The sequence below is a fragment of the Protomyctophum bolini genome, assembly GCF_963924005.1.
Source record: "Protomyctophum bolini genome assembly, contig: SCAFFOLD_267, whole genome shotgun sequence".
Taxonomy (NCBI): Eukaryota; Metazoa; Chordata; class Actinopteri; order Myctophiformes; family Myctophidae; genus Protomyctophum; species Protomyctophum bolini.
This window is the reverse complement of record NW_027665515.1, coordinates 66,687-89,881: the sequence shown is the minus strand read 5'-3', so window position 1 is coordinate 89,881 and position 23,195 is coordinate 66,687. Positions and strand designations below refer to the sequence as shown.

General features: G+C 46.8%; 1 protein-coding gene across 1 annotated transcript in view; it reads right to left on the bottom strand.

The window, feature by feature from the left end:
• Window positions 1–1,622: 1,622 nt before the first annotated feature.
• The window catches only part of LOC308312263 (RNA-binding motif, single-stranded-interacting protein 3-like), a gene marked incomplete at its 3' end in the record, with an annotated part of 77,761 nt that continues 56,188 nt past the window's right edge, over window positions 1,623–23,195 (bottom strand). Inside the window, exon 3 of the mRNA XM_080794640.1 lies at window positions 1,623–1,714. Within this exon, the coding sequence (XP_080650766.1) occupies window positions 1,623–1,714 (92 nt within the window). The remainder of the gene's footprint in view (window positions 1,715–23,195) is intronic.

The window sequence follows — 23,195 nt, the reverse complement described above, 5'->3', positions numbered from 1 at the left end:
CTCTCTCTCTCTCTCTCCTCCCCCTCCCCCATCATCTCGTCTCGTCTCATCCAAATAACCGCCACCTTCCTCATTAGCGCTATATAACGCTATCTCTCTCATCTTGGCCGGCGGCGCTCGCTGCTATACGGTATAAATACGAGCGTGATCCTTTCACCGCCTGCAGCAGGCCGCTTGTCCAACCTGCATTGCAAGGAAGGACCATGTCACTATGGGAAGTTGTACTATACAAGCTAGTTTCGGGAGAAGAGACCTCCTTCGCTTGACCTTAACCACCCTCATTATCAACAACTCCTCCCTCCTCATCAACTCACCCGAACCACTCCTCCCTCCTCATCAACTCACCTGCCTTTCATTATCACCCAGCCATTCCCTGGCGCAATCACCACAGCATAAATACACCTGCGATCTCTCAACCAAGTTGTTTGTTCTGCTCCACGACAGACCAATGGGTTGTGAGTACTGCACTTGTAGATCGGCCATTTTCACTTTTCTTCAAAATCGCCATCCTCCTCCTCCACCCCAACCTCCTCCTTCCGCCTCGATTCTCTAGGAATCCAGGGGGGGCAGTGACGGAGCAGAGACGACCAGCCGCTCATTCCGAGTATAGAGCAAAGATGACCGTCAGCTCCAGAGACTACGCCCCCACCCTGAGTCTCGCCCTACCTTGGGTTCCTCACTCCACTCCATGCATTCATCTCATTCTGTTTCAATAAACTGTTAATCTTGAGCGAAGGTGTGGTCTCTTACTAAGTGAAACCACGCACGCACGCACGCACGCACGCACGCACGCACGCACGCACGCACGCACGCACGCACGCACGCACGCACGCACGCACGCACGCACCGGACACGAGTCAGTGTGCGTCCACCACAGCCTTGGCCTGTCTCTCCTGGTCGAGTGGTTAAAGGCGTGATGTCTGACAGAGTGCTGGCCAGAGGAAGCAGACACCCACCCACCCACCCACCTTGACACAGAACACCCGTGCAGTCCCATGAGCCTGCATGGAGAACCGACCCGTGCACCCAACGTCCCCAACGCAACGCAGTGCACGGAGTCCAACAGACGACCCGTGAGCGCTATATAATCACTATACCGACCTCTGATGATACGAGAGAAGAAGAAGGACTGAGTGTGTACAGTAGCTGAGCCAAAACACTGTGGTGGCGGCAGACCAGACATGACTGCAGCATGCAGCACCAGCACCGCCCGGGGAAACTCTTATAGAAAACTTCTATTTTCAAAAAACATGGACCACTACTGCAGGCTTTAGTGTTGTGTGTGTGTGTGTGTGTGTTGTGTGTGTGTGTGTGTGTGTGTGTGTGTGTGTGTGCTGTGCGTGCGTGCGTGCGTGCGTGCGTGGTGCGTGCATGCGTGCGTGCATGGTGAATTTTTCTTTTTTCTTAGAACTGTCAGTCTGTGTTAAATGTGTAGAGTACCACTTCATATTCCTGGACGGAAAATACATGAGCCCACTCAGCAAATTATTCACACGCACACAAACACACACACACACACACACACACACGCACGCACAAACACGCACACACGCACACACACACACACACACACACACACACATACGAGCGCAATGGCTTGGCGGGGTGACGTCGCTCCTTACCTTGGCCATTTGTGCCTGGACGCCGGTGGCTTTGAGCGAAGACACGGCCTTCTGGGCCGCGGCGGGGCTGTCGAAATCCACGAAGCCATAACCTGAAGAGAGACAGACAGAGAGAGAGAGAGAGAGAGAGAGAGTTTAAATGGTCTGCATTTATATAGCTTTTTTATCCAAAAGCTGTTTCCAACGTGTGTTGTTACATTCACCATTCCGGCACATTCCGACAGACAGACAGTGGAGTCGACCAAGGCAGCTATAGGGCCCAATAAGGAGGAGAGTTCTCAATAAACTGCAATATATCCAAAACTCAGCTGCCTTAATTACCAAAACCGTTCCAGAGACCATATTACAACCAGTCCTCCGTGACCTCCAGTCACTGGCTATACCGGTCAAACAAAGAATCCACTTCAAAACACTCCTGACCACTATATACAAAGCACCATACACAACCTGGCTCCCCCAATACCTCTGTGACCTCCTCAACCGTCATGTCCCCTCCCTCCCCGCTCCCTCAGGTCTGGTGACGCAAACCTCCTCGACGTCCCCAAAGACCAAACTCCGGACATGGGGTGACAGAGCGTTTGCCTTTGCTGCCCCAAACCTTGTGGAATGCCCTCGCTATAAGGCACTCAGAGATGCCCCCCACCCTCCAAACCTTCAAAACCGCCCTCAAGACCCATACCTCTTCAAATACCTTTTCTAATAAAGTTGTTTTTATTTGTGTTGTTGGCTCTGTAAAGAACCCCCATGTAAAGCGTCTTTGGGTACTCAGAAAAGCGCTATATAAGTTTGAGATATTATTATTATTATTATTATTATTAACAACAAGCTGTTTATTTCCCAGAGCTTTAGTGCAGTATTAGTGTGGTTCCCAGAGCCATCTAAATATAGAAGAGTTGCGATATTGAGGGGGGGCAGAAAACGGCACGGTCACGTGGTTCATGTACTCACGCGCGCCCATATATTATAGACTCCAAATGCATTCCGTAAACTTCCGGTTGTCCCATATTCAACAGAAGTCTATGTAGAGGAGCCGCCATTGGACTGAAGTGAACGGAGTTTGCGTAACTCTGCCTTACTCTATGGCTCTGGTGGTTCCTATTCCTAGACGGTATATAGGTGTGCCGTGAGGCCCCCATAGACACATACGCAACACATGTCTTGTCTGCGCTCGATGGCCGCCACATGCATTTCCAATGGGGAGCCACATGGTTTGACCTAAACATTGTTTCGTGTTCGATTGGGCAAGAAGAACACATCCATAAAACACAAATGTTTGGTCAAACCATTATGTGACTCCCATCATACTGGGAAATGCAGACACAGACGAGACACAGGGCATGTTGTTCTGTATGTGTGTATTGTATGGGCCTCAGACGAAGTCCAGGTGTGACTCCTTGGGAATTTTGTGACCTATAAAGGGTGCGGGCGAAAAACCATATCGCGATATTTATCACAATATCGACCACCCCCTATTATTTAAATACCATGCCGTGGAACGCATAAAATAGAGTTTGTGGAATAGAGAGAAAGTGTCAAAACAGACCAGAGAAAACATGCTGCCATGATGGAGGCTGGCTGTGAATGTGTGTGTGTGTGTGTGTGTGTGTGTGTGTGTGTGTGGGGGGGATGGCTGATTTATCCACTGATGGTGTGTGGTCACAACCAGGCCAGAGTCCAATTAGTTTGACTCAAGCCAGGTGTGACTGCTTAAATCAGCACCAGCCAGCCAGCCACCCCTTCTTGCTCAAGGGCATTTCTGGTGTACATTTATATACCTCTGGGTTCAAGGTTTCTTTGATGTTGCATCTTGTGTATTACGGCTACACAGTACATGAGAGGGAAATTGCAGCGGTGAAATTGACCAGGAGTGTCCGTATATATACTTTGACTCGAGTATACTGCAGGGGTTGAGTATATAGGTACTTTGTCCACCATTTAATGTCAGGCATGTAGCTGCCTCAGACCCCAGACAGGGGCACTCAGGCCGCGCATTCGGAAACTCTATACGCGGCTTGTGCAAGGACGCGCTATGACTGGCCATAGTATAGCCACTTTGAGTGGCAGTCGGAAGCAAAACAAACGCTCTCGCCAGAACGTGATTTATTATTCTCGTGCCTATATCGAACGTCGCAACGTATCGACGCGGCAACTCGCTCGCTCTGTCGGCGCTGTCTCGCGTGGTTCGGTTGTTGTATAGGCGAGAGGCGAGAGGCCCTTCTGCGTTGGCCACAGAAGCACAATAAGCACAATTGCCCCGCATAAATATGTGTTTAGAATGTGGCATTCATCAGGCTCCTGAACGACAAACATTCTCAGTGTTGAATTTACTCTGAGAGCGTGTGTATACACAGGGAACCAAATGGACCCTCGCTCTGACGCGTGAATGGCCGTCGACGAGCACGGTGGAGAATGCTATATAAGGGGTATAATTGCAACACGATATGTATAGGTTGCTATAACATGACTATAGAGAGCGCAGCTGCCAGATCTGGTATCTGGCGAGCAACTGCATTGTTTGGTAATTAGCGTGCACCAGCGTTGACAGGGATGTTGTGCATCTTAATTATAGCGGGCATGCAGCAACCAGTTAGAAATAACAAACTTCTTGGGCCACCAGCCATTATGTATATCTCCATTTACACCCACCCCCCCCCCCCCCCCTTGCACGCACACACACCACGCACGCACGCACGCACGCACGCACGCACGCGCACACACACGCACGCACGCACGCACGCACGCACGCGACACACACGCACACACACACACACACACACACGAAAACTCACTCATACATGTAAACGCATGCAGAAACGCAAGGTCGTTCACTCAAACGCAATGCAAAGCATATGTACAGTATTTGAGCACACACACGACGAAGCGCACGCACACACACACACACACACACACACACACACGCACACACACGGTAAATTAAGACGAATGGGTTTGGAACCGTTGCCATGCCGATGCGGAGGGACACATCCTACGCCGCGGCGAAGAAGCAAATTGATAGAAACGTGCAGCACACGCCGCTGATCATCACCGAAAAATAGAATAATTCACGACGATTATAATAATTCATGCAACGTTGTTATAATTGATGAAGCCATCTCCAACTGTGATCAAAACAATCACATGAGTGCGTGTGTATGTACGGTGTACACATGCGTGCAGCGCACGCACGCACACTATTCATTCTATGCACCTTTAGTTTTCACTATCTCTATCTGTCTCTCTCACACCTTTTTCCTCCCATATACATCACATGCGCCATCTTTTCCATCTTTTTCATCTCTCTCTCTCTCTCTCCCTCTCTCATGTTCATATATCCAGACATTAGCAGCAGGCGGTGTGAATCCATCATGCATGCAGGCGTGGAAGCAGTGGGTTGAATGAGATGTGATTTATGATTCATTGTGTGGTCCCGGGGGTGCCTCTGTGTTAATTAAAACGTGGCAGCTGGATTAACCCATTCTGAACGGGAACCCATCATGTTATGCTTTAGCCATTGAAAAATAGCAGATCTACAAGCTCGTAGCGCGCCACAGAGTGCGCGCTACGAGCTTGTATAGGTCTGCTGTTTTTGAAAAATCGAAGAACGACTGACATTTTTTTAGAATCTGATCTCAGTCAGAATGGGGTTAATCAGACCAGTGTGTGTCCCCAGTGGAAACCTCGTTATGAATCTGATCTCAGGTCAGAATGGGTTAAGAGCAGTTGCAGTGGTGGGGCACTCTGATCCTCTTGTTTCACCAGGAAAGTGTAATTAAGAAAAGGATAATGGCGAGAAAGCCAGGCGGGGGTCCGAGACCTGCATGGCCTCCGTGGGTTCCCCTTTTGCGCACGCGCGCGCGCGCGCACGCACGCACGCACGCACGCAGAGAGAGAGAGAGAGACACAGGGCTTCTCAGCAAACACCTCTTTCACCTCTAAGTTCAGAGTGTATAAGGTCTCCAAGACATTCTCTCTCGCACACACACACGCACACACAGTCACACACACAGACACACACACACACACACACGCACACACCTGTACTAATACTGTGTGTGTTCGCCGCATGCCCGCGTGCATGAGAGGGCTATATACCTTGGAGTTTAAGTAATGTGAAAATCATAACCTGTAGCGAAGTGGAAATTGAGCACATGCTCTGATTAATGTCCAGCTGTTATAGAAAGGGGAGGGGGGGGGGGGGGGGGGGGGGGGGCTTAAATTATAGAAATGTATGAAGACGGTGCATGGCATGGCGCTAAACGACTGGATGTATGGACGATATAAGAGTTTTAAAACCATAACCGGAGTTTTTGATTGATTGATTGAAATATCTATTAACAGTTTGTAGAATGACAGTATACATTTCAAGCACAAACTCAATACAAAGACTGTTAACTATGTGAGTGGACGACCGATTAAGCATCGCACTTGTTACAACAGGCGCTTTGGCATGGAGGGGGGTCGGATCAACATATGGAATGGATTCTGTATACGTGTCTTGAGTGTACATGGGGTTTGATGAGGTCAGATCAACATATGGAATGTCAGAACATAGGAGGGTGCATACTTATAGTTTAGACTAGCCATTGGTTAGACATGGGTTAAGGTTATAGGTTTACAGCCACAAGGTCCTGGGTTCGATTCCCGCTCAGGACGCTGTGGGTGCTGGCGGCGTGTTTCCTCCTCCGCGTCATCAGTGCCCATACCCGAAGGCGGGGTTGGCGAAAGGGCTTTCTGTGTGGAGTTTGCATGTTCTCCCCGTGTCCCCTAGGGTAGGTACCCTCACAAAAAACATGCAGTAATCCTGGTCACTAAACTGCCTCCCCCCCTGGCCAGCCGGGGCGCCTGGATGGAGGGGAAAGGAACTGGTTGGAATAACGTGTTCCTTCCATGCGCTATACGTCCAACCAGGGAAACTCCCCTCTGTCAGGTGTAAAAGGAGCAACTTGGACACTCAGGCATGAAGGAAGCATGAGTTCAAGTCCGTTGCTCTCCCCTATGGGGGACTAGGTTGGCGGAGGGTGTGTAGAGCCCAGGATCACATTAGATGATTGACACAGGGGTGAAAAATGGTTTACAAAATCGTGGGATAAAAAAGATATATTAGGGGAAAAAAAAGGTTAGGTTTAGGTGTGCTGCCCCGTGGGAGGTTAGGTTTAGGGTGAGGGTTTGAGATATAGGTTGTAGTTGTATAGGACTAATGACTGCATGGTCTAACCAATGACTAGTCTAAACCAAAAACGAACAGGTCAGCTCCATATATGGAGATCTAAGGGTGGCAGCGGGGGCAGTGTCTTATTTGAGTGTACAGGGTTTGATGAGGCCTGGCCATATATGGAGCGTGTCTTGAGTGTACATAGGGTTTGATGTGGTCAGATCAACATATGGAATGTCAGAACAGGTCAGCTCCATATATGGAGATCTAAGGGTGGCAGCGGGGGGCAGTGTCTTAATTGAGTGTACAGGGTTTGATTGAGGTCAGATGAGGTCGGATCAACATATGGAATGCATTCTGTATTGGCCATATATGGAGTGTGGCACGAGGCGTGATGGACTATCCGACAGGTTTTGCAGGTTTTCATAACTGCGACCTACAGTCGCAACAAAACAGAAAAATTAAAATCCATCTACATATGCTGCCACCTGCTGGACGCAGAAGCCAACTCTTGTCGTGACAAATCATGACAACACACAAAATATTTTGGACCAAACAAATAATTACAAAGAAGAAAAACAACAAAAAAAAGTGTTGTAACCTGCCGTTTTTTTTCTACTTTCTAATTCTTTGTTTGGCCCGAAAATGTTGTTTGTTGATTTGTCACGACAAGAGTTGGCTTTGTCCGTGGCGTAAACGTCCACACACACACACACACACACACACACACACACACACACACACACACACACACACACACACACACACACACACACACACACACACACACACACACACACACACACACACACACACACACACACACACACACACACACACACACACACACACACACACACACACACACACACGCACACTGAACGGGGAAGAACCGGACAAACCCAATTGTATAATAATTCACGTGAATATAGCAAATGATTTAAACATGATTATTTAAATCCCTGCATGCATGCATGCATGCAAGGAAAAATATTGCCTGTGGGCTATATTATATTCCCGCAGCATCATTCATAATGTAAATATACCGCTGGTGGTGATATTTAGAGGCCAATTATTGCATATATTTAATATTCGCCGCACGACCACCTGGAGAGCACTTATCAAAGTTTCAGCGGCGTAAGGATTTTCAGACGGCGGTGACCTATATTAGAAGACCACTCTGAACGGAGACAGAGAGAGAGAGAGAGAGAGAGACAGAGAGAGACAGAGAGAGAGAGAGAGAGAGAGAGAGAGAGAGAGGCAGAGAGAGAGAGAGAGAGAGAGAGAGTGTAGTCCAGGAAGATATAACTCCATTTATGTATATCTTGCACTTGTATTCACTGTAGTTATCTGCACGGATTGGACTGTGTATAAGATAAATGGGCTGAGAAATCTCTCTGTTTTTGTGCGTGCGTGCGTGCGTGCGTGCGTGCGTGCGTGCGTGCGTGCGTGCGTGCGTGCGTGCGTGCGTGCGCTCCTGCACCTCCGTATCTATATATTCCATCTGTCATCTACTGTATATACACATTCTATATACCGTACACTGTGGGCATTTCTTTGAAAAGCATCTATATATACTGTATGCAGATTCCATATTGGAAAAAAATATAAGGATGTTGTTTTGCTGGAAAGTATATAGGCAATGGAAATGAGATGCAGGCAGCCTCATAATAAGTAGTAGGCATGTGTAGACGTGCGTGCGTGTGTGCGTGCGTGCGTGCGTGTGTGTGTGTGTGTGCGTGCGTGCAGAAAAACAATTGTTGGCTATAGAACTGAAGGAGAGGACGGGCGAGAACAGAGACTCAGAGTTGGGCACTTTGCAAATGAAAGCTGTGACGCTTATGTGTGTACTACAGACTTGATGTACATAATATAGTCCCAAAGAAAGATAAACCGGCAGGCTCTTATAGCTCATTCTGACCTGAGGTCAGATTCTAAAAATGTCTTCTATACATCCTGACAGTTTTCTGAAAAAGCCCATGTTTCCATGTCAGTCGTTCTTCGATTTTTAAAAAATAGCAGATCTACAAGCTCATAGCGCGCCACTCGGTGGCGCGCTATGAGCTTGTAGATCTGGTCTTTTTCAATAGCTAAAGCATGACATGATGCTAACACCAAAAGGGGTTCCCCCGCCCCAAAATGGGTTAACTCCTGATGATGATATGTAAAGTCTGGTCCTCGGGGGACATCAAAACCACAGCACTTTTTAATCCGATGTCATTCGCAGAATAAACCAAAACGAACAAAAGCAAACAAACATTCAAATTAAAATCTAGATGGACTGCAGCTGTTCTTGCTTTAAAGTTTCATATTATGAAGGAACGTTGAAGAAGAAGGCCTGCTGGGACATTGAACTAAACATTTTAAAATCTGAGCCAAAATGTTGCTTTGTTTTAAGCTGTGTTATGACGGTAATTAAATAGTTATAGTGGAGCAAATCTTCACAACACACAACTACAGTATAGGCGTTTGCAGTTCAGTTGGCACAGCGGCTCAACGTTATATTAGATACTGTATGAAATACAGTATTGAGTAAGGGTGGTCCATCATCAGAACAGTACGCTGCATTTTCAGCAAAGCCCTGCACATAGAAACACACACACACATGCATCCCCCCCAGAAGGAAGTTACTAAGGTTGCTCTGCATGGTTGAGGGAAGTCTGGAGCTCTCTGGTGGAGCTGTTGCCCCCGCGACCCGACTACGGATAAGCAGTTGAAGATGGATGGATGGTATTTTGAGCTGAGTTTTAGTCAAATTTTACACTTCCTGGAAATAGAAGATCTATACACGACCGCGACGCGTTCTTTAGAACGGCTATTTTCAGCATGCAACCACGTTTAAAATGACTCCTGAGTTTCCATTTGTCAACGAAATTGTCAATATATTTATTTTCCATTTCGTTTTCGTCGACGAACAGTATATAGTATCAGTCGACAAAGTCAACACTGACGCAGACACCCCTGCAGACCTTGATGTGTGCACTGCACGCGCACACGCACACGCACGCACACATGCACACTCTCACACGTGCATGCAGCATCTCGCTGCAAGGAAGACGGAGAGTGAACATGAGCTGCCATATCGCATTTCCTGTTCTGACTGCAGGAACAGAGGGCCTGTCGGGGGTAAAAGCACTGGAGCTGCAATGCTTCCAACTCTTTGCTCTGCCGTGTGTGTGTGTGTGTGTGTGTGTGTGTGTGTGTGTGTGTGTGTGTGTGTGTGTGCGTGCGTGCGTGCGTGCGCCGTGGGAGGGCTATATACTACCAGCGTGCTCTATGCGTCATAGGAATCATATTATGGCGGTTATGCATATTTGTCCACGCGGAGTATAGTCCATCTATTTCCTCCATTAGCCATAATTACGCTCATACATGCAAATACACGAACATTAACGTACGTGTATAACCACGGCGATTAATCAGTGGCGTGCGTTGCGTGCGTTGCGCCCAGACGCTCCCCAGAAGTCGCCTTGATGACTCACACAAGGATGTAAACAATTACACTGTTTACCCGCGCGTATGCTGGTCGTATAATACTCTGTGTGACTTGTCACGGATTCATTAGTCACACTTAGGGCCATTGTGTTACGCCATTGTGTGTATATGTATGCCGTGCGAAAAAATAGGGTCATTAAAGCTAAAATTATGAAAATGTGAAAAATGGAAATACCGGGGGGAAAGGGTCGGGGGAGAGAGAGAGAGAGGGGGAGAGAGAGAGAGAGAGAGAGAGAGACAAAAAAACCCAAACAATCCCAACTATTAGCCGATGAAGAATGGTAATTTCCACCCCCCTTCCTGCCGTAATTAGGATTAGCATAATTTGAGGGTGAATGAATGAATGATACAGTGATTGATACAGTGACACATGCCCTGCTAATGAGGACCTTATCTCTCCATGGTATGTACGTATAGTGTCTGTCTTTAGGGTCTACGGGGGCCATCCTACATTTCCTACATTTTGTTAGGGTTTCGAAAAAAAGTAATGCAAGACATTCGTTTCAAATTAATAATCACGATTAATGCTACACTATGGGTTGGGTGCATTGTGACTATAGCCTCGGGACCTCTCATCCTGATTTGATTAAGCCTTTCTCACCCGCCACCAAAAACCGAAACTATGTTTTTTAACCCCATAGGGGTTAACTGGGGACAAGGGAGGAACTCCTTATATGGTCAGCGCGCACACTCTATAGCAGGGAGGATTATCAAGAAAGAAAACGGGGGGAAGAAAAAAGTGATATTTGAATGAAGTGAAATCACTGAATACAGCTTTAAGTGCTGTGTTGTATAAGTACCCTGTAGTATATAGGGACACGCAGGTGTTTTGCAGTCTAGTAAAAAAGGTGACATTTCTGCACTGTGTTCTGCACTATAACCTCCATATGGAGTCTATAAGCACTGTCCTCCCTCGAGGAAAAAGGTAGTGCGCGCCGTGCACACGCACGCGACCCGCAGGTGCAAAACCAAAATAAATATGGAAAAGAAGAGTCTGGCAACACTGGGGGGAAAAGCTTCTCGGAAGTTGTATTGCTCGTCGACGTTTCGATCTTGTTCAATCTCCATCGGTATATACCAAATCTATACGTACATACCACCGTAAGAATATCGAATAATTTCAGCATCACCAGTATGCGCAGACTCTGGTATAATACGCTATAGCCTGGTTAATAAACCAGACCGAATCAGCCGTTGGCAAAACAAAATTGCCTGCCGGCGGATTACGGTCTGGAGAGGCTCAATTGTATACGCCCATTTCCTACACCAGAGAAATGGGGCGGCCAATCGGGACACGGTATGCAATATGGGCGGGCTTTGGCACAGTGACTTTTTCAATGCTTGAGACCTTTGACTGACAGTATAGCTCTGACCAATTGCGTCAAAGAGAAAATGTTTCAACCAGCCGCCCTGGATAAATGAAATCCAAGCTGAGCCTCCCCAGACTAATATCCCGCGGTCCGTGCGATATTAGTCTGGTTTATTAACCAGGCTAATAATACGCATTCATAACGTGGCAAATCAACTGGCAAAGTGAGTGGCAATAAGAGAGTTTTATGCAACACCCCTTAACACAATCGGTATGTGCCGGGATTCCTTCAAAATAGGAGCTCTGAGGTGCCCGGAAAAGACATGGGCGCTTTTACTCTGAAACCCATGACCCGGAAACAATCCGCTAAATAAGTGTCCTTTGCATTGCTATATAGCTTACATTGCTATCGTTTTAATTCATACGATTATATAATCCAAAAAAAGCGTTCATGTTTTGCGGGAGAGACGGATGAGGAGCAGAAATGAAGCGCCAGTACATGGACGGGTTCAAAACCATGGAGAGCGCCCTGGCCCTTGGTTCTGACCTGAGATCAGATTCTAAAAATGTCTTCTACACACTGACAGTTTTCCATTCTGACCTGAGATCAGATTCTAAAAATGTCTTCTACACACTGACAGTTTTCCATTCTGACCTGAGATCAGATTCTAAAAATGTCTTCTATGCCAGTCGCTCTTCGATTTTTCTAAAATAGCAGACCTACGAGCTCGTTGCGCGCCACTCGGTGGCGCGCTATGAGCTTGTAGATCTGCTATTTTTCAATAGCTAAAGCATGACATAATGCTAACACCTAAAAGGGGTTCCTGCCCAGAATGGGTTAATTAAGGCCCCAATGTGTGTTCAGAACTCAGCTGCTCACCAGTACCCCACTATACAGAGACCGTCCTCCAGCACTTTCACTGACTTCGCTACAAAACAAAGAATCAACGTCAAAATAGCTATACGCCAAAGTCCTGACGTCACTCGCTCATCCCCTGGTTCATGGACGTTTTTCTCTATTATGGAGAATAACATGGAGTCCTCTTAAAAATCGTCTCATAATAAGCGTTGTTGTGGTCCAAAGATAAACAAGCTGTCTTGGGCGATATTGGCCGCGGGGAGGTGCACCTCTGTGTGTCGTTTATGACAGTCAGTCCCCTACATATTTTGATACGGTCTGTTTCTATAGCGAAAATGTATAACTAATTCAGCAGCAGTAACATATTCTCAGTTGATTCTTCATATCCATATGAGTGAGACGGCCCGGATGATTTGCTTATTTTTCAATCACAGTTCTTGATATGAGGCGATCTAAAATCTCCCTATATGGGGGATTACAATGCAAAGTACATGCGTCACATGCAAAGTACGTACATGAACCAGTGGACTTATAGCGCCCTCTACCTCTACCTATATTCACGTCAGACTGCGGCTATATCCTCCCCCATGCACCATGAGAATAAGGCCCTCGATCTGCAAATTGTCTCCTCCTGGAAATCCCCCGAACCAAAGTGGTGGAAGCGGAATGGGGGTATAAACTCCCTATATATAACCACATCAAGAGGCCCCCCCCTCGACCATCCCATCCTTCAGAACCTTCGCTCTCAATCCCCACTTCTTCAGAATCACCAGCTATAGCGCTATAGCCACCCCCCCCCCCTCTCCCTCCCCATCCCGTTGTTTTTGATGTTTTCAGTTTTATACATTTCATTATTATTCTTTGACCTATAAAGTGATTTCTCTCTATTCTATTTATTCCCTGCATGTAAATTGACTTTGAGTATAATAGTGCATAAATATGAGGTATATGATTATTATACTATTATTATAATTAATGGGAGTTATTATATCACATCATCAAGGACGGACGGACGTCGAAAACCACTTTCCCCCGGAATATATAAAACTCAAAAAGTTCCACTCTGGGGGAAGTATATAACGAGGTGAAATATATAACTAAAAAGCAGGAAACGATGCTGCAAGTCGACGATGCAAGAACTATATACCATTATAAAGGAATAAATGGATTATAAAGTTGGCTGGACGAAAATTGTGAAGGTTAAAGCTATATACAGTGCACTGCTGCGTCTCGGTGAGCCAATAGCATGCCATGTTTATAGCAGCAGTCCAGCCGGGGGCCATCAGGAGCCAATAGCAGTCCAGCCGGGGGCCATCAGGAGCCAATAGCAGTCCAGCCGGGGCCATCAGGAGCCAATAGCAGTCCAGCCTCATGGTCAACAGCGGGGCAGCTATAGTTGAAGCTGCAGACACATCCGATATGACTCGGTGGAAAGTAACTAATATACATTTAAGTACTGTACTTACAATGTTTATAGCTCTTACATTTTTATCCCACGATTTTGTATCCCATTGTTTTCACCCCGCAGTGTCAATTATCTAATGTAATCCTAATATGGGCTCTATATTATGTGCACTCCCTCCGCCAACCTGGGGAGAGCAACGGACGGACCTCATGCTTCCTTTAACCCTCTATAAGACCCAAATTAATTTCTACTTGCAAAAAATTGATTTCAACCTCACTACTACTTTGTGCTACTAGGACTAAGACTAAAAAAATATGTAAAAAAAGTTTGATGAAAAATAATCATATAATAATTTTATAATAATATAATACATTAATAATTTACATTTGGACGACTTCAGCACTTTTCAACACAAAAAAAATTGTTTTCTAATAATACTCAAGTAAAGTAGAAATACCTCAAAATGTTACTTAAGTACACAGCACTTGAGTAAACGTACTTATTCACTTTCCACCGCATCTCTCTCTCTCTCTCTCTCTCTCTCTGCCATGTGGAGTTACCCAGGCCCCATGCATGCGCAAACGCACGTATACACACACCAGAGTATGGCTGGAGGACAGTCGTGACATTATAGGATCGGCGCTGCATGCGCGCATACTGTTTAATCAATCTCTGAGGTCATAAAGGAAATAAAGTCTGCCTGCCTGCCTGCGCGCCTCCTGTGCGCCGCATATAATCCTCCCCCCGGCCCGCTGACGGATTACCATGTCGTTCACTCCTCTCTCGCGGACATGAGTTCATGCGCATGCACGCGGGGAAATACGTGCATGGCGTGCACATAACGTGCAGGCCATACTGTCCGGCGGAAACCTCGCACCGTACCGCACACACGTCCAAAACCCGCTCCTAATGTTATTATTATTATTATTAATAAATAGCAAAAATAGCTAATCTACAAGCGCACGACACTTCTAGAGACAGGCTCTTTTCACCACTTCTGTGCAACACTCGTGTATTGTATATTATGATGAAGTATACGTGAAACATAAACAAAATAATAAAATCATAAAAAGTTGAATAATGGGAGATACGAGGTCTCGGCCCCCCGGAAAGCCAAGATAATGTTGTGACGTGACCCCTATATATAGCCCAAGGAGAAAACACAGGGACAGCTCAAAAAAAACATCTTTCTCATTTTTTTTAGTCAAACATAAAAATGAATTGAAGACTTGTCAGTTGCTTATCTATACACAGCATTCAAAGTCAGAACTGGAATGTATAAGTATAATGCTCAAAATGCATTATTTGTTCTGCATTTGAGCTATATTACACGGACCACCGTTTGATGACTTTTAGCCTCTAAGACCCAAAACTATAAAGAATATTTAGTTTGTCGTCGGATAAGAGTTCGTCGACAATTCCATGCTGTATTGATGTCGGTACCGTTAGGAGAGATAAATCAGCGGTGCGCCTATCACAGACACGCGCAGAGCAAGTCAGGAAAACCTCACGTGCACATGATTCACTTCATCCAATCAACACACTCATTCCATCTTCATATATACCGGCTATTTAAACTGGAAGTTTTTGCGGCACTGCTCAAATCTGCTTGCTTGTTTGCTGCTGTATACACTGATACGGTACTGCTGCGCGGCTGTCTGCTTAAATAAACTTTTGCTGCTCGCCCTCCTCCACCCCAGCCACCACCTGTCGTTTTGGATCTGCTGTTTAGGGGGAGATTCGGAGTCCCTATATGGTTGGGAACGATGCGCTTGATCTGAGTACCTATAAAAAGGAGATCCGATTCATCGCCAAACCATATTAAATAATATTTTATATTCAATAAATGTATACTTCCATCTTCCACGTTCTCTAATTGGGTTAGACTGACCCTGCAAGACCCGGATATATTTCTACCACCACTATTGACCCAGGGACCACCATCCTGACTATAAGAGCAACCTGGGGACCACCACTATTGTGCGTGGCGGGGTCCATCATAGACCCACCCCACACAATAGTGGTGGGGGGGTTCACGCACCACAGGGAGCTGGAGATAATAGCTATAATAATCAATATAATATCTAATAAAATACAGTGATTTTCTTTGAATATGATGGAATATGATTAAAGGAGGACTGACACGCCCCTCGGGAGCTAATAACTGCTATCAAACAATGCTATCATGATTCTGACGTCAGAGTGGCGAGGGGCTTTCCCCAACGACTTCTATGCGGGCTCGCCGGGCTTGGTGGCCGTGGTAGCATAGCAACTTATGCTACTATTTTGGTGTCACATTTAGCTTGAATACTGGGTGAAAGTCTCATTAAAAAAATTATTTTTTCGCGACATTGTTCAGGTGAACTGTGTGTTTATGCTTGTTCATTGTAATAATCAATATCGCTATGATTATTTTATTTATCGCCGCGTCGCTCCGCATGACAACATACAGTCTAGCCCGTCTCAGATGCAGGCTGCACACACACGGGGGGACGGACGAACGGACGTATAGTCTCTGGTCAGGTCCCCGCATTGAACTGGGCATGTGTGTACGCACACACACACACACACACACACAACTTTTAGCCGTGGCTATAGTGCATGACAGCGGGGAAGAGATTCCGTGCCATTGCATGTGTGTGTGTGTGTGTACACACATGCCCAGTCCCCCGTAGAGGCTCATGATCTCGTCCGCAAGACTATGCCTCGGCATAGCGATATTTATTATTACAATGAATACAAACATAAACACACTATAGTTCACTTGAACAATGTTGTGGTAACTAACTACGGTATTACAGAGTGAGAGCGAGGGTGTACATGTCAGCCTGCGGCTGAGAGGGGAAAAGAACAGTAGTCGCGCTGCGGGGCTGCTCTCACAGCGGCCAGACAACAGCAGACCGTCCGTAGTCGCGACTGTCGCGCTGCGGGGCTGAGAGGTCTCAGAGCGGGCAGACAGGGGTGTTGGCGACCGGGGGAACATGGGACTAGAGTCCAAAATTTGTGCTTGTGCTGCAGTTCCCCTAAAAAACCCCACGCCAACCTCAATTGCATTCAAACTAAGCATTTCTGGCGATTTTTTTTTTTTTCAATTACATTTATAGCCAATATGACGCTAAATGTACCGTCAAAAACGCTAGCCTGACATATAGCCACTTGTTGCTAGCGCCGTAGCCCCGTTTCAAACTGTTTCAAACTGTTTTCAGTCAGACCACGTGATGTGCTGTACCACCCATATTAATTTCGGGGCGTGTCAGCGGACCTTTAAGGATTACTGTGATTATGGTAAGCTCACATTTCATATCACACACACACACACACACACACACACACACACACACACACACACACACACACACACACCATACATAAAGAACTCCTGTAAGTTATTAAAAGTAACAAAAAAAAAAAAAAGTTTCGTTTTCTTTTTTTTAATGCATGGCCATGGACCACCTGCAATACCTCCGCGGACCACCGGTTGAAAAAAAAAAAACCTGATTTAGATGGGGACCGCATGGAAGGACCACTGGTTTGAAAACCCACTGTTTTACAGGGATTACATTTATAGACGCGTTTCGGTCCATCTGGGGCCGTGCGCTCGCTGCGTGCGTGCGTGCGTGCATGGCGTGCCCGCCGGGCGAGGGTGCGGGCAGCGGTTTCAGGGCGGCTGTGGGCGAGCTGTATTATCAGGGGGGAGGGCCGGTGTGTATGTGTGTGTGTGTGTGCGCATGCATGCGGGAGTTTTAACCCATTCTGACCTGAGATCAGATTCTAAAAGTGTCTTCTGCATCCTGACGGTTTTCTGAAAAAGCCTATATGTTTCTATGTCAGTGGTTCTTCGATTAAAAAAAAATAGCAGAGCTACAAGCTCGTAGCGCGCCACTCGGTGGCGCGCTACGAGCTTGTAGATCTGCTATCCTATCTATTAAGGACCTGAGACGAGATTCTAGAAAATGCCTTCTATACAATTTGCTTGTTTGTTTTCTGAAAAAACATATCAGTTGTGCTGAAGGAACCCCCAGAATGAACTTCTCCATTTTGGACCCCACGGACCCCCATCAGGAAATACCCCCCGTGAAGCAAATTACAATTTAAAGTTGTGAAAGAAAATACATTCAAATATCTGTGCCACATTTTCACGATTTCAAATAAGTTTCAAATAATGCATGCCGGTTATTCTCTTTTAAGATCATTTTTTTGCCTTCATTTGTTACAGGGGATGTGACATGGAAAGGGGGAGAGAGAGACGGTTGGTGGTCTGGAAGACACAAAGGTCCGACGGGCTCGGGACTCGAACCCGCGGCACGTCGTCAGGCTGGATTTATACCGGCCTATATAGGTGCAGCCCGGACCGCTCGGCCACGCCCCCCCGCAGGCCCAAACAATGTTTGAAAGTCGTTATATATATAAAGCTATAATAATAAGGCGACACAGATGCGCTCCCGGTCTTAACGGGTTAAATAGCGAGATGGCATGTATACACACAAGCAACGGGCTGCATGCAGCCAAGCCAAGCCAAGGGCCCGGGCTTGGTCGAGCTCCAAACCCACGAGGAGAGCATCCTCGCTTGGACTCGCATTCCTCCTCCTCCCTCCCTCCCTCCCTCCATTCCTCCTGATTCACCAGCGGGGTGTTTTGACTGCTGATACATTCCATGGTTTCCTAGAAGCGGCGCGAGCGTGCACGCGTGTGTGTGCTTTTGTGAGGAGGAGGAGGAGTGTTTGGCATGCAAGTTGTGTGTATAAGCTATGTGGGTGGGCGTGTAATGTATGTATAGTGCTTGTGTGTAAGCTTGCGCGTGTGTGTGCGCACGCTCTTGTGTTAGGAGGAGCACGAGTGTATCTTTGCGTCGAGGGAAGTGCTATACGTGTACGTACGTGTACGTATACGCACGCACGCGGGGGAACATCTGCAAAGGCATGTTTTGCTAATGTCGTGTATGAAAATGTTAGCTTTGTGGTGGAGAGTCAGACCCCCCCCTGACCACATGAGTGCCTTCAGAGTATCAGTGGCCATGGAGAACTGACGGCTTCCACTGCACCGCTTCCTTCCTTCCTTCCTTCCTTCCTTCGGCCAATAACGCCCTCTGCGTCCAAATGATTCCACCATGCTATACGACAGCTACGCAAGCAACGTACACACACACACACACGCACACACACACGGACAAACACACATGGAATTAACGCACGCTTCATATGTATGCTTCTCTAGATATTATATGCTTGAGAATGCAAACATATGCACGCACGCACGCACGCAAGCACTCGCACACAAGTACAGGATTGTAAATGCTCTCATTATGTAAGAATAATTTCATAGACACATGTGTATATTTGTGGATATGCACGTGTGCGCGCGCACACACACACACGCACACACACGAAACAACTCCTCGAAGCAGTCAGCGATGAAGAACCCTCATTTACCTTGTCCCCTATATGCCGTGTGTCACCCGGCGCGTCTTGGTATGACCGCAGACAATGGCCATTTGTTGCAAAATAACTCTCGCGGAGAGCACCTTTTATAGTAGACACTGGCGGGGAGATAGCAGTACAGGCAATTAACCCATTCTGAACGGGAACCCATTTTGGTGTTCAGCATCATGTCGTGCTTTAGCTATTGAAAAATAGCAGATCTACAAGCTCATAGCGCGCCACCGAGTGGCGCGCTACGAGCTTGTAGGTCTGCTATTTTTGAAAAACCGAAGAACGACTGACATTTTTAGAATCTGATCTCAGGTCAGAATGGGTTAATCAGACCAGTGTGTGTCCAGTGGAAACCTCGTATGAATCTGATCTCAGGTCAGAATGGGTTAATCCATTCAGACCTGCGACCAAGATTCCACTAAATGTCTTCTATAAATCCCGACAGTTTTCAAGAAAAACCCTATGTTTCTATGTCAGTATTTCATGTCAGGGAACCCCAGATATTATAATGTATTTGGCCCCACGGATCCCCCCCATCTGGAAATCATGTTGTTTCCCTCCCAGAAGCAAAGATATATGAATTAAAAAAACGTTCGCGTTGAAAGAATATACAGAATATTCAAAGATTGCCTCCACATTTAAAAAAAAAAAAAAAAAAAAACTATTTTATTCTATAAAAGGTTAAAATAACGGTTGTAAGTGGTTATATATATAAACACACCCATCAGAGGTGTGACTTCCATAGGTACCCAGGTACTTTTAAATACCTAGAGGTACCTATGGGTGTCAGGGCAGAAAGGAATGGAACCCCACCGTATATATATATATAAACGCTAAAAGCGACACGGATGCGTTCCCGTCCCAAATGGGTTAACTTATCAACCCCGGCAACATGGATTTATAGCCGGGCGCGGGGCTTCGGTCTCGGGGCCCACAGGCAGGCAGGCATAGCAGGCATATCGGCTCTATTGTATTTCTTGTCATCCTCTCCCCCCCCTCTCTCTCCGCCGCAGGTATATGGCGGTGGCGGTGTCCTTGTCACAGAGCGTGTTACAAACAATACACGCCGGTGTCTCTGCGTATACAGCGGCAGATAGAGCCAGATAGTCCAAGCTACGAGCTATACGAGCTTGTTGTAATTCTGCTATATTTTTGAAAAATCATGGAAATCGTGTATTATTCTTTCAGAGCGAATGTTTTTTTTTTTTAACTCAAATCCCCTCAGATTCCATGATTTCAGACTGGGGGTCGGCGGCCAATTACATATCATTTCTGAGGGGTCCTTGGACACGAAATAGTTTGAGAACCACTGACATAGAAACATTATATATATAGGATTATTTTTTAGAATCTGGTCTCAGTCCTTAAATGGGTTAATGCGGGAGTCGACTTGTGTCAATGCCAGGGCGACTTGTTGAAAAGTGGACTTTTTTTTGGTTTAACCCATTTTGGGGCGGGGACCCCTTTTTATCCTTTATATAGCTATTGAAAAATAGCAGACCTACAAGCTCATAGCGCGCCAGCGAGTGGTGCGCTATACGAGCTTGTAGGTCTGCTATTTTTGAAAAATCGAAGAAACGACTGACATAGAAACATAGGCTTTTTCAGAAAACTGTCAGGATGTATATAGAAGACATTTTTAGAATCTGATCTCAGGTCAGAACGGGTTAAGCCCTATGGCCTGATGGATGCGGGCGAGGGGGGGGGGAAGGTGAAAGGGGCGTGGCTCCAGTCATCTCTTATCCCCCAGAGAGCCCCCCCCCCCCCCCCCACCTCTGACTAATGATCGCATGCACCCTTGATTAGCCGAGGAAGCTAATCAATCATAATCGCCACAAAGAGGGAACGATCGCTATGGCTTGGGGTGTGTGTCTGTGCGTGTGCGTGTGCGTGTGCGTTTGCGCGCGTGCGTGGGGGGCAGGTCGACGGCCTCATGAATGAATAACATATGCTGGACACGCACGCACTCAAGACCGCACACACACACACACACACGCACACGCACACGCAGACACACACACGCACAGACAGACACACACGCACAGACAGACACACACGCACGCACAGACACGCACAGACAGACACACACACACACACACACAGACAGGGAACGAAAGGAATGGACACTTTGTCCTCGTCTGTATATTGTAATTGTCTGTATATTCCTTAGTCTACAAAGGAGATTCCCTTCTGTCTCTCTCTGTGACTCTGTCTGCCTCTGTGTCTGCCTCTCTCTCTCTCTCTCTCTCTCTCTCTCTCTCTCTCTCTCTCTGGGCCTGGTTGCCATTGATCCTACCCCCTGTTCAAATATTTACCCTGTCCTCTGCTCGCCCGGTGTGGGTCGTTGGTGACATTATACCTCTGCTCATTACAAGTGAATGGCCACAAACCTGGAGGACACACAACACCCTATGGGCACACCCCCCCCCCCCCCCCCCCAGACACCACCCCCCACCCCCCAACACACACATCACGGTCACACACGCACACGCACACGCACACGCACACTGCACGAAACACACGCCTCCCAGCCCATACTAAATAGCCATGCTTCAACCGAGTGCGTGCGTGCGTGCGTGCGTGCGTGTGTGTGTGTGCGTGCGTCTGCTCTCCTGTTGCTTGTGGGCAGTTCATAGGAACCGCCGGTGTAATGACGAGCTGCCTTTCCAAGGTTATTCGTGCGTGTGTGCGTGCGTGTCTGTGACTGGTCTCAACCGCTCAATTCATGTGCACGCGTAGGTGTGTGTGTGTGCGTGCGTGTGCGTGCGCGCGTGATATCTTCAGATTGTAGAGCCTGCGGGGTCTCATCTGAACAGCCTCTTGACAAGTAATTAACACCCTTCAGGTCTCAACCATGTCTCAACCATGTCTCCTCACCGCGCTCCCTCCCTCCCTCCGCAACACACCAGGGGGGGGGGGGGGGGGGGGCTCGCATTAAACTAATGCCTGGTTTACGGCAGCGGCGGTGTGTGTGTGTGTGCACGCCGAAAACCGCTGATCTACAAGCTCACAGGGTGCTATGCGGTGCCACGCGTTGTGCAGCTTGTATTTTCGGTGAGTATATAAATTAAGCGTATAACAAGCCAGCAGCTGTGTGCATGCCGCGGGAACACAGCTGACGACAATTACACCTTCTGTAAATGGAGATCACAGGTATATAACTCCGCAACTTATATAGCTTCCATTTCTATCCCATTTGAATCAATTCGGAAAAACAGCTGCGAGGAGTTGAACTCTAAAATATACTCGAACGCTCATTTATTTTTTTATCGAGGGCATGCAGTTATATATAGCGTCTGCCGAATTGGCCTTTTTGCGTTTAAGAAGTGTTTTTCATCTATTATAGCTGCAGCTCGATGGCGAACGGTGCATTTATATATATATATATATATCAGCGCTTTTTTATTCCAAAGCGCTTTGCATAATATAGTTTTTTGCATTACATTCACCCTATACTGTATACTGTATGCATAATATACATACCGAAAGTCAGAGGAAACCTCTGCATGCAAGGCACCAACAACCTGCAGATTGGGAGCAATTAGGGGTTCGGCGTCTCGCTCGAAGACACTACGACACTATGGGCTGTATTTTGTGTGTCTTAAGTACCAGGTCTTATTCCCTAACTTGAGTAAACTAAAGACCTGGAGGCGTGATCAATGCTATTTGGCCACTCAGAATAGCCAAATGGCATTGATCACGCCTCCAGGTCTTAAGTTTACTCAAGTTAGGGAATAAGACCTGGTACTTATGAGACACGCGAAATACAGCCCTATAACTCTGGGGCCTCGTACACACGCGTCAAACGCGTGTTCTGCGATCCGTCTGTTTTTTTATGGTCGCCTCAATGCTTTTTTTCCAATGGGAGTCATATATGGTTTGACCAAACATCTGTGTTTTGAAGGCTAAATGTGTTCTGCCCAT